Raw genomic sequence first — 12248 nt, forward strand, 5'->3', positions numbered from 1 at the left:
TTGCTGTTTTTTACTACGCATTCCTTCAATGAATAGCTTTCGAAAAGGAAGGCGCAATTGCTAGGTTTGTTGGGGTGTCGGGCTGTTAATCAGAATGGCTCCAATTTGAATCCGTGCCAATAAATATCTCTTTAATGTTTCTTTTTTTCCTGTCAGATGATCACATGGGCAGCACTGTATTTGCCACAACCTGTTTTTTTCACATGCACAATTATTGCTTTTTCACGAGTCACTACTCAGCCACTTTTAATGATATTTATGTTTGCATTGAAAATATGTACGACCAAAAGGTGAGCGATGATCAAATTATCACAACGTTGTATTTAACGAGGTTTTGTTACTGATGTCTTTAAATTACATGTCTTCTTTTCTGCGCTTACTTTTTTTCGGTTCTTCTTCATAATGTTCTTTCTTTGAAATTTTAAAAGAGCAAAATGCCTTATGAAACGATTCGAAGCACAGTGCGGAGTTCCGCACGGGTCGACTAGTTTTCCCTATTGTTAGTATTGAATCCACCACACATTTCTTCAAATGTCTCGAAAACTGATTTCTGCAGATACTGCCGTTTACCTGCACACGGCAGTATGGTTTCCTGGTAAGGATTAGCATTCAGAGTACAATTGCTAGTGATGGGAATAATTGAGTTCTCATAATCAAATCACTCGATTATTCAAGCTTAATCGAGAACTCGATTACCACGAGTTCTCGATTATTGTATCTAGAGTTCTCGATTATCACATCTCAAGTTCTCAATTATCACATCTCGAGTTCTCGATTATCACTTTTCGAGTTCTCGAGCGATGAACTGTTCGAGTTCTCTGTTATCACTTTCCAAATTCTCGAGTGATGGACTGCACGAGTTCAATTCAAACATCTCGAGATCTCGATTTGAAACATTTCGAGAACTCGATTCAAAGTAATCGAGAAGTCAATCGCGCGAGTTCTCGCTTGGAAAGATCTTGATTGTCAATCTCCAATTCTCGATTTCAAAAGATCTCGATTGCAATCGCTCGAGTTCTCGATTTCAAAAGATCTCGATTATCAATCGCTCGAGTACTCGATTATCCATCACTCGATTATCAATCGCTCTAGTACTCGGTTTTAAAAGATCTCGATTATCAATCACTCGATTATCAGATGTAGTCGATTCCCGAAGTCTCGATTATGCCCATCACTAACAATTACTATAATGGTTCAATTAGAGGAACCCCATTTGCACAATTCACTGTTGTACGACGCTATATCGAATCTATGTCAGACCACGTCCCACCAGATGGCACTGGCGCTTACCGGGCCTTGGCAATTTATTACTTTTCTGTGTTAAACCTCATGCATCCCCCAATCAATGTCAAAGTTTCAGTTTGCTTATTTTTGATTGGACGTCGCCCATTTTAACCGCAAGAGCGCCACACGGAACCCCTGCATCCACCAATCAATGGCAAGAAATGGAAACAAGAGTTCTTAGTAGCGCCCTCTTTGTTGCCATGAGTTTCAGCGATTGTCAAGCCCTAAAAGAATTAAGTGAGCCGTGGTCAAACAAAAAGCATTTCAGCTCTTCATTATTCCATTAGTGGCGAGATGTGCGTTATTAGTAACTTTTCGTTGGACAAAATCTCAGATGAATTTAATAAATAGCATATCTATACATGAAGTAAAGGTAAAATCAGATGAAATTCTAGTAAGCTTTTCACCAATTTAAAACAGAAGTATTTGGTGGAAAAAATCTACTTGAGAGCAATCTACATGTCAGTGTTTTACGTCTCTAAATCCATGCAAATATCACTATGCTTCAATAAAGAGTCCTGCTTTAAGGAACTTTTGAATGCAAGAGGTAATAAAGCAAAGAAAATGGCGCTCCTGTGTACCAATTTCTGCCCATCACTAATATCAGCTGTATGTCTTGTCCCTGTTATGGGTCTGAGATGTCTTTCTTCACACCCTGACCAGAGCCGATCATTTTGCTATTGGACATGGTGCACATCTCTATTTCAAGACCCCCCTAGAGCCCGACCAAGGTTTTCGAAGACACTGGGCGTGAAATTCATTTTGTTCCCCCTCCCCTTCTTCTCGCTTATTTTAAAGCTATAAAATATTTCGATACTTGCGTAGCAACACAACCATGCTAAATTTGGTGGTTCCTCATATCAAAACATTTAAAAAGTAGAAGAAATATAGTACAGTGAAACCTGTGTAAGTTGACCACTTGCGATGCACTACTTTTGTGGTCAACTGACAGAGGTTGATTTATATGATAAGGGCTAATTCTGTGTCTGAAAAAAGCGGTCAACTTAGACAGGTGGTCAACTTACAAGGGTGGTCTACTTCACAGGTTTTACTGTATACGATAATTATATAAGATGTTGTTAAACTTTGCCCGTTACATTTACCGTGAATATTAAAATTATCTATGATATAACTTTTAATAGTAAATACAGACTAAACTTTTGAGATTTGCAAAGACATAAAATTTTTAAGGAGAATTTTTATCAACAAATAAGAGATTTTTTCCTTCCCTTAGCATTTGCTATATTATCAATGATATCATTGTACTCTAGATTTTGAGTGAAATCATTATTTCTTTTTAATTAGCATGATAAATTAAGGGGATTTCGGGCCCTCTGAAATCTAAGAGGAGGTACCTTTGCCCCGCATGCCCCTGCGGTAATCAGGTTCTGACCCTGACTTAGGGGCTCATGCAACTCTGATTGAATTCAATCGAATCGAATTCGATCAACTGTATCTACCAATAGAGCAGCTAGAAATTTCCTTTGCCCTACTCAGATGGAAATTTCTCACTACGCTCAGGAACGGCCGAAACTTTGGGAGAGGGGGGGGGGGTGGAAATCCTCAATTTTCCGAATGATGCTAATTTTGCCGAACGGATCTCCAAATTTCGTCGAATGATGATAGTTTTGCCGAATGGAACGCCAAATTTCTTCGAATGATGATAATTTTGCCAAACGGATCTCCAACTTTCAACGAATGATGATAATTTTGCCGAATGGGACTCCATATTTATCCGAATAGAACTCTAAATTTCTTCGAATGATGATAATTTTGCAGAATCATCAGACAAAATTTGCCGAATAATGAATTTTTTTGGAAGACACAGTGACCTCCCATCGGAGCACCCTGCCTACTCTACTGGTGGGATGGAATTTGATCTAAAAATCAAACTCGAGTTTATTGAGCCCCTTAATCGTCCTTATTTCGTCCTACTGATAAATTTACCATTCCACTCCTTTTCTTCAGCAAAACCTTGTACTCGATCCGTTCAATAATCCTTTTTGCTTTTATAGTGATATTGCATAGTGTTTCGGTTTCAGCATTTTCAATGCTTTTCTCACTCAAATTAATGTAAGAAACTAAAAAAAGAAAATCTTAAGCATTAAAATATTGGAAGAACCACAGGTTAGAGCCGCCATATAAATAGGCAGTCGTATCAGCTTAAGTTTTTAGCCAGTTTGGATCGAATTTTTCATTGTTTCGGTGATAGGGTTACCACTTACCAGAGCAAAGTTTCGAGTTTTGCCAAAAATAATACTTTATTTAATAAACAATTCACGTGCCGGTAATAATTGCTTGCAGTGAAAAATCACCAAACGCGATAACTCGCCAAAAAAAAAAAAAGACAATCGTCACTCAAACACGAGCTCCGATCCAAAATGACTAATCTTAATTTGGTACGCCGACTCATCTGTTTTGGGGCCTTACCACAGGTTATAGAGCCGCTATATATAGATAGGACGACGCATCAGCTTAAATTCAGTCATATTGGATCGGATTTTTCATTGTTGCACTGCTTGGGTTACCACAGCAAAGTTTCAGATTTCGCCAAATTTGCAGAAAATGATATTTTATTCTACAAACGACTCACGTGCCGCTAATAATTGCTCACAGTGAACAATCACCAACGCGATAACTCGCCAGAAAAGACAACCACTGAAACACGCGCTCCGATCCAAAAAGGCTGATCTTAAGCTGATGCGTCGGCTCGTATATATAGGTGCCTACCACAGGTGACACACGTAACGTTTCAACGACGTTTTAAAACGGTTGCTACAACGTTGACAACAATTTTAATATGTTCATTAAACGAAGTGTGCCACCTCGGGCACTGAATATTAATCAAGAGTTTTACCTGAGGACGATGACAGACGCGCTGACTACAAGGTAAGCGAAGAGAGTGCCTATGGACATGACTTCCACCAAAGTGTTTATATCCAAAGTCAAAGTCATCAGGGCTGAAAGGGCGGAAAATATGTACATAGCTCCGAGGGGGATCTTGGTTTTGATGTTGACGTTGGAACAGAAAGCAAACAGCAGACCGTCGTCAGCCATGACGTAGATCACACGAGTTAGTGCGAACAGGCTGCCTAAAGAGAATGTCGACAAATAATTATTTTATTAAATAACTAGAAAATATCATTAATGAAAAATACTTCAAATCTGAGCTATTTATCGTACATTAAGAGCCATTGTCTGTAAGAATCAGGCAGGTTGTGATTGTTAACAGTTTTAATTTTTCTTATTTTCACATATGTTGTTCCTTATCATGAATCATGGCCCCACTGAATACTTAAGCGCTGAATTGAAAGCGCCAGCGCATTCAGTGGGGCCATGCATGAATGTAATGTTTGTTTAAAATATGAGCTTTGTCTGCCTTACCGTTTTTGAAAAATTAAATTTTTAAATTTAGGGGGCGTGGCACATTTTTGCGTGCTTTTCAAATTTGCAGATTTTAAAGTTCTTGTTGCTTTAAGCGCTCCTATAATGACATGGATTTTTTAATTCTATACTATTACAAGAGGACCCAACAGACGTTGTTCTGTTCAAACTTTGTAAATTGAAAAGTTCAAAAATTTCAATAAACTACCAAGTGTTTGATCCATTTTGTTGAAAAAAATAATTAAAAAGAGAATGTTTTAATCTGCTTTGGTGTCAGAATGCGTATATTTATTACAACTTGATTTATCTAATGCCCGCTGAGCAGTTGTTTTATTAACTATTTTTTCTCCCGTACTTGATGGTTTGTTCCTTCAGCCATACTCAAAGGATAAAAAGCGTTCTCATACATTAAGTGTAAAAAACTAATTACCCATCTAGAACAAACGGGAAATCCCGCTGGAACATCCCCCAAATGAAAAAGAATAAATCAATCCAAAGGATATCGTTAAAAAAAATGATAGACGTAAAAACTATTCTCTGAATAAGCGAAAATCACTCATATTCCCCCCCCCTCCTCCTGATGTAAAATAAACACATTCTTCAACTAAAATGACTAAAAACTCTTTAAAAACGAAAAGCAATTCTTTGCAATTTGAAATATTTCACCAAATAAACAAAAAATACAATAAATTACATTAACAGTAGCTTTAAAATGTAAACAAATAATCACACAACTCTATTGTTTATAGCCAAAGTCGCCAAGCCACCACGTTACTGTAATCCAGCCGATCAGTGAGCGAAGCCAACTCCGACGGATTAGCAGTCCGATCTTTTGAACGAAAACTTTTTAAAATTTGCCTAATTTGTTATTTCCACCAAAGATAAAGATCTTCCACTGCACTGATCTTTCGTGTACAGAACTACCATGTTGTAATTTATCTGGACGAAAATAAAATTTGTTTCGTCTTTAAGGGTGCTCTTCACTGAGAGTCTGAAAGATTCGGATCTAATGTTAACCTACGGGGAAAGTTGGAGCTTGTTTTACAAATTCCTGTAAAGTTTTCGGATCCGTTTTTTTTTCTGAGTATTTTTCAAGACCATGTCTGTTTCTTTTAGTTTTTACTTTTTTGATGTGTCCATTCTCCGATTTTTTAAAATTCGAGAAAAAATGAATTTCTTCGAAAACGAGGTACTGTTGGACATTTCGCTCTGTAAAACATCTGCAACTCGTGCTATCGAAATTTTAAGAACGCCCTGACACGCAAAATATTTCCAGCTCTCTTTTGAGATCTTGTTTGAAATAATGCGACCATTTTTTAAACAAATATCATGTTCTAACTATTGAAAAAAATTTCAAAATACGTTCACTTTTTGCATTTGCCACGCCCTAGAATAGTTACCTCCCCTTTTTGAGGGGTAAAAGCTAATGGGGTGTAAGATTTATTACCCTCTCATTAGTTCCCCTCAATGACCTCCGCTGGACGTCCTTTCTTCTTTCCTCTTTTCCTAAGGCTTTCGTGAAGAATCAAGTGCTTTTGAAAGTGAATCCATGTAGATGCGTGCTATTAGCTGTTAAATTCGCAACATCTGCTTTTTTTCAAATTTGTGGTTTGAAAAGAAATAGATTTGAAAGGAATATTTCTGAGTCAAATTGTTTATTTACAATATAATGAACATTGTTACAATGCTGTCGAATGCGAAAAGTTGACATTTTTCCCTTCCAGTAGAAAAATATTTTTATACATAGATTAAATCGTATTCCAGATACTGGGTATTTTGCATCGTTTTACATGTGCTTTATGTTACTACAAATGGTACACACATAAAGTGCTTTCCACAGCTTAACAAACATTTTTGAAAATTATTTGTGTCTTTAAGAGCCAGACTCGTCAAATTTCTTTAGAAGGTTTGGGAGGTGGAAAATTCAATAGCGGAAAACATTCCGTACACCAACATACTCATTAAATACATAGAAAATCATGAAAAATATATTAGCAATTTAATATGATTCAGTTAATGTAAAAAACACACCGTGGTAGAATTACTAAGCATTGTATGTATTAGTTTTAATGACGTTTTCAGCCTTATGTTGCCGACAAAGCTAACTAAAATGTGAACAATATAGAATGGGGGTTACAAGTTTTCACTGTTTTCTATTTTCATTCTCAGAAGCTAGATCAACATTTTAATACAATGTAGAAAAAATTAATTACAGGCATAAAGGTTTTCAGGTCACATAAGCACCCCCCCCCCTTAAAAAAACATCATTAAAGATCGTCTTAAATTTCGTTTTTATGGCTTTAATTTCAAAAAATTTCGGGAAGGGAGTTTGTGAAAAGTCCTTCTTTGACCATTAAAAAAAAAAAAAAAAAAAAGTTGCATTTTTGGATTTCAAAAACCTGCATGTCCCCAACGTTAATAAAGATGGCCTACAATCATGTTTATAACACTTTAAAAATTTTGCCTCCCCCCCAACATCAGACTAAGACTGCGTTTTTAGACTATTTCGAAAAATTTCGGGGAAAGCTTCCGAACTCCCCGTTTCCTAACAGAATTGAAGAACCTGAAATTGTGTTTTTGGCGTTTCAAGTTCAAAAATTTGCTGGTGGAAGATCACAGGACCTCTTACTTACTTCCAAATACTACCAGAGATCGTCTAAAAGTGCATTTTGAAAATTTTTATTTTCGAGAAAATTAAAAGGCACAGCCCCCAAACAGAGTGCTTGGGAAAATAGGGAGTATTTCTGAGTAAATAGTATGCTTACGATAAAGATCATGTTAATTAAATATAGAAATGGTTCCCTCTCCTAAACAAGAAGCTAAATCCTTTCTCTCGCTGTATTTACATATTACTAGGAGTCAATAGAATAGAAAATGTGGGATCTCAAAAAAGATTTTTGTTCTATACGAATGAAAATTACTTGATAATCATTGGATTAGAACATTCATTTTATTCTGTGACTGAAGACAGGATACGATAATTTTTCGGCACAGAAGTGCGTAACACAGAACTTAAAAGAAAAAGTTTGTCTTGTTTGTTTTTTTTTTAATTGTGAACCCTTACTTGTACCTATAATTGCTTTCCTAAATGTAAGCTGTTCATTTTCATTTTTGTTTCAACTTTATGTATTTCCTGCAAATCTGTTTCTTGCCCTTTTTTTTATTTTTTATTATTGATTCATTAAATGTAAGATGCATGAAAACGAGGCAGAGCGATAAAAACTTTAAAATCTGGCAGAGCGAGGCGTTGAGATTTTTTTTCATCTAAGTATTTCGAGATTTTTTTTTTTTTTTTCAGGCAGATATACATGTAGGTAATATTTTCGTGCCTTCTGAGAAAAAGGACAACCCTTAATATTTATTATGACAACTAACGAGGATCAGACACCAACAAGACTCATTAGAAAATTTTAATAAAAACTCAATGTGTTGAAGTAGAAGCACTATCAGAGCCGTGTCCAGGGGGAGGGTTTTAGGGGTTAAACCCCTCCCATTGAAAAAAAAAAAATCAATGAATCATTAAACGATTTTCCAAAACGTATTTTAAGTTTTAATTAATTTTAGAGTTAAACTCTGATACAGTATTCACCCTCTTTAATATTTCCCCATGTTTAACAATTACCATTTTCTTTAATTGTAGGATGTCCAAGCCCCTTCGCTTCTAAGTGCTTGAAAAAATGGAATGGCTGGAAAGTTCGGCAATGCTATAAGCATGCAAGGGAAAATTATCTAAACGAATATTAGACAATGACGTCCCCCCCCCCCCCCCAAAAAAAACTTAGGAGCACGGAAAATGGTTACTTTGCTTACTGTTTTTTTTTTATGGTACGCCTTTAGTGTTGGATGAATTAGTCGTTTCACACGTTAGGAAAAATCTTTCTATGCGGAACAGCAATTTTTTAACACAATTTTTATTTTCATTAAATTCCTGTTCAATGTTATTTGATGGAAAAACAAAAGAAAAAAAAAAAGAAACTAGAATTAGGTGGCATAAAAGAAATATGTATGCTGTTACAAAATGTTCAACTGTGCAAATAAGATTTCATAAAAAAAAAAAAAGAAAAAACGCAAAACGTATAAAAAAAAAGCCTAGTTATCGAACTAAAATGAACTATTCAACACGCGTAGTTAGTTTTCCTTTGACAGCATAAGTTACATAGGTAAAAAGTTTCAACCCCTCCCTTTATGAAATACTGGACACGGGCCTGAGCACTATATACACTATATGACCAAAAGCATTGGGACACTTTCAAAAATTCACATGTTTAGGGATTTCTCGAGAAATAATAGACCAATTGCTCTATAATTTGTTTCGAATAAAATGTATACTCTAGTTGTCATTTTCCAATAAAAATTAAGTCTGCTATTCATTTAGGGGACCGACAACAAATTGAGTAAAAAAGTTTTTTGATAATTTTTCATTGCAAATTGCTGGGAATAAGCTATAATTTTCAGAAATGAGTTAAAAATCTATCAAAAACTTATTTTTATATTTTTGTGAAAGTATCTCTTATACCCATGGAAATATAAGCATTTCTTTCAAAAATGCAAAATTTTTTTGAAGGTTTTCGCCTTATATTACGCAGAGTATTTCGTCAAACGTTACTAAACTTTTAAAATATTTGACAGCATTTTAGAGAAACATAATAATAAAATTTGAAGTTAAAATATTGAAAATTTGTTGAAATATGAACAGTTAAAGCTATTAATTTTTCACTGCGCAGACACGAAAGATTGCAATTTATAACGTTCATAATTCAAAGCTCAGATACATCCTACAATCCATGAAAAAAATTCCACCGCAATTTCTTTAAATTTTAAAAAAGTTATCAGCAATCTAATGAGCCGAATTTCTATAATTCTAGGATAGGCGACGAATGGTAAGGAATTGTTAGCAAACTGGCAACACTTTCCTGCCATCGTTATAGAGTGATTCATGATAAGAACAGATTATTTGTTGCTGGTCCCCTAAATGAATATCAGACTTAATTGTTATTGGATTTGACGTCTGGAGTATACTTTTCATGAGAAAAAAAATTACAGAGCAGAGAGCAATTGGTCTTTTATTTTTTGAGAAATCCGTAAAATTGTGAATTTTTGAAAGTGTCCCAATACTTTTGGTCATATAATGCATGTAATACCTCATGTATTTTGCCGAATTTAGTAACTGGGAATCTGAGACTCTAAAAGTGCTAGGTTTAGTTTTATTGCAAAATTTCAACGCAAGATAGTTTACAAACATTGAGAGTGGGGGAAGGAGTGATTTTTGCCTTTGAGCTTGGAGCAGGGTGAGCACCCTTGCATACAAAGATCAGAGAAAAATCTTTAATTTTTTAAATTCAGGAAATCCTTATCCGTAGCCGTCCGCGACTTTGCCGTTGTTATGCTCAATTTGAAAGAACTTTCACCATAACAACCCCTTGAGAAATGCTATCGTAGCCTTCTCATCTGCATATAGTACTTAGATAAATAAATAAATATTTTTTCAAAAAGAAAAGGATTCAAAGATAAAGATTAGGGGAATTTTCTGGTCACCAGTGGTGAGAAAAGGCATTTATAGTAGCCACATTTTTTTCTAAACGCCACTACATTTGTAAAACAGGTAACTAACCAACAAAGTAGTATTTAATTTAGCACTAAAATATAAATATTATCAGTTCAAATAAAGGTTAATGTAAGTAATTAGTGGCATTAATGTTTATTGTACAATCAAGTATTAACTATGCAAAGAGGATCTAGTTTCATTTTTAAGAATGTTTACTGCTAACTCGGATGGGGTTGGGGAGAGTGGCAAACAGGCAGAGGAAGTGAAAGAATTTCGCCAACCGATAACTAGTTAGTCCCCACTTTTATTCGGCACTCGATTTTTCAGATTTATTAAGTAGGATCATCCATTTTTAAAGAATATTTTTTTGTTAGAATTTGGAGTTCATTTCGTTAAAATTCAGTGTGGTCATGTAGGCTATCTTTTTTTTTCCTTCCTTTTTTGATATTATCAATTTTCAATAACGAACATTTTTCTAAAAATAAAACGAATTTATAAATTTATTTATTGCAAATATTCATTCATTCGTTAATTTTTCCTAGATGAGATCAGGAACCGTATTAATGGGGAAAAAAATCTTCGTTTCAAAAATTAATTTTAGTGCGAATGCAAATAAATTAATATCACAAGCGGGATTGCAAAATGCCGCGCCTTTTACACTGAGTAATTTTTCTTTTACCTATGTAGTCAAGACTCAAGAGGGAAAGAACTAGAATTTCCTTGGAAGGGTCTGTAAAAAGCTGCGGTTTCATTTCGCCGTCAGCTATTACCTCCTTCGACTACTCTGCACAGCAGGGGAGCGTCCGGTCTGTCCCCCTGCAAAATGTGACAGGTCACATGATCCACACTTTCATCGGCCACCGCTCGTTCTATTGGTTGTTGAAGTGTCAATCACTTCACTGATGAACATTGCTTTCGTTTAAAGAAAAAGCCCATTTTCAAGCGAGATCGTTTTTCTTTCCCACTGAAGAGCAGCCTTAAGTTCCATCTTCTTTTCCTTTACTAATATAGTACTGATTAGTTTGATAATCCTTAAAGTATTCTTGACCAAAACTCGGATGGATTTGAGTCGAGAAACATATGTTGCTAGGTACGGTACTTTCAGATCATTTAGTTAGGAAAACCTAAAGCACCTTTCCGGTCACATGGTTCGACTATGACGACGGAACACACGTTTTGCGTAAACCTTCCACAGTACTTGATTTTAAAATATATCACAGTATCAAAAATCGTTGCTTTAAAGAAATGAAGGCTTCACTCTCACTTCTACGTTTTATCTATTCTCAATTGACATATCACAGTAGAAAATTTCATTACAAAAAGCAGAGCTGGCTTTCTTATTGTCCTTTGGCAAAGGGTTAAATATTTCTTTCAGTTCTCGCTCAACAATAGGTTAAAATAAATATTAATCATTTGGAAGATATAACCATCCAATGTTTAAATTAATTAATTAATTAACAAAAACGTTTCCGAATTCGATCCATTGCGCTTCGAAACCATGCTTGCCACAAATTAGTTAAAGACAAAAAATTTGATCAAAATCGGTCCAGTCGTTTAAAAGCCTTATGGTGACAAACGTCCGCACAGAAGATTTTTATATATTAAGATATGGTCTTCTTAGATACTATTACAGCTGCCAAACCGGTGTCACTACGAGGGCGACGGCCACAAACTCCGTTTAAAAATAACCGAAAATGAAATTTTTTACTCATTCAATGCCGATTTTCTCAAAGCGCCTTCATGATGACACCAACGTTTTTACATAAATTCCTAGACACTTGCATACATCAAAAATCTTAATATATAAAAATCAATGTCCTGAGATAACATCATATATATATACATATATATATATATATATATCAACGCACAGCCAAAACCGCTGAATCTTCAGATTTGAAATTTGGCAGACATGTCCGCATGATTACAAAAGTAACCACTAAGAAAGGATTTTTCGAAATCTCAATTAGTTCGGGAGAAATTAACTAAAACCCCTTAATTTCTGCGAAATTAAAAACCTGTCATTGAAATTCAA

General features: G+C 35.1%; 1 protein-coding gene across 1 annotated transcript in view; it reads right to left on the reverse strand.

The window, feature by feature from the left end:
- Positions 1 to 12248, reverse strand: part of LOC129227578 (cationic amino acid transporter 4-like) — a 53171-nt gene that overhangs the window by 15898 nt on the left and 25025 nt on the right. The window contains exon 4 of the mRNA XM_054862163.1: positions 4142 to 4376. Coding sequence (XP_054718138.1) covers positions 4142 to 4376 — 235 coding nt within the window. The remainder of the gene's footprint in view (positions 1 to 4141; positions 4377 to 12248) is intronic.

The sequence above is a fragment of the Uloborus diversus genome, chromosome 8 (assembly GCF_026930045.1).
Source record: "Uloborus diversus isolate 005 chromosome 8, Udiv.v.3.1, whole genome shotgun sequence".
Classification (NCBI taxonomy): domain Eukaryota; kingdom Metazoa; phylum Arthropoda; class Arachnida; order Araneae; family Uloboridae; genus Uloborus; species Uloborus diversus.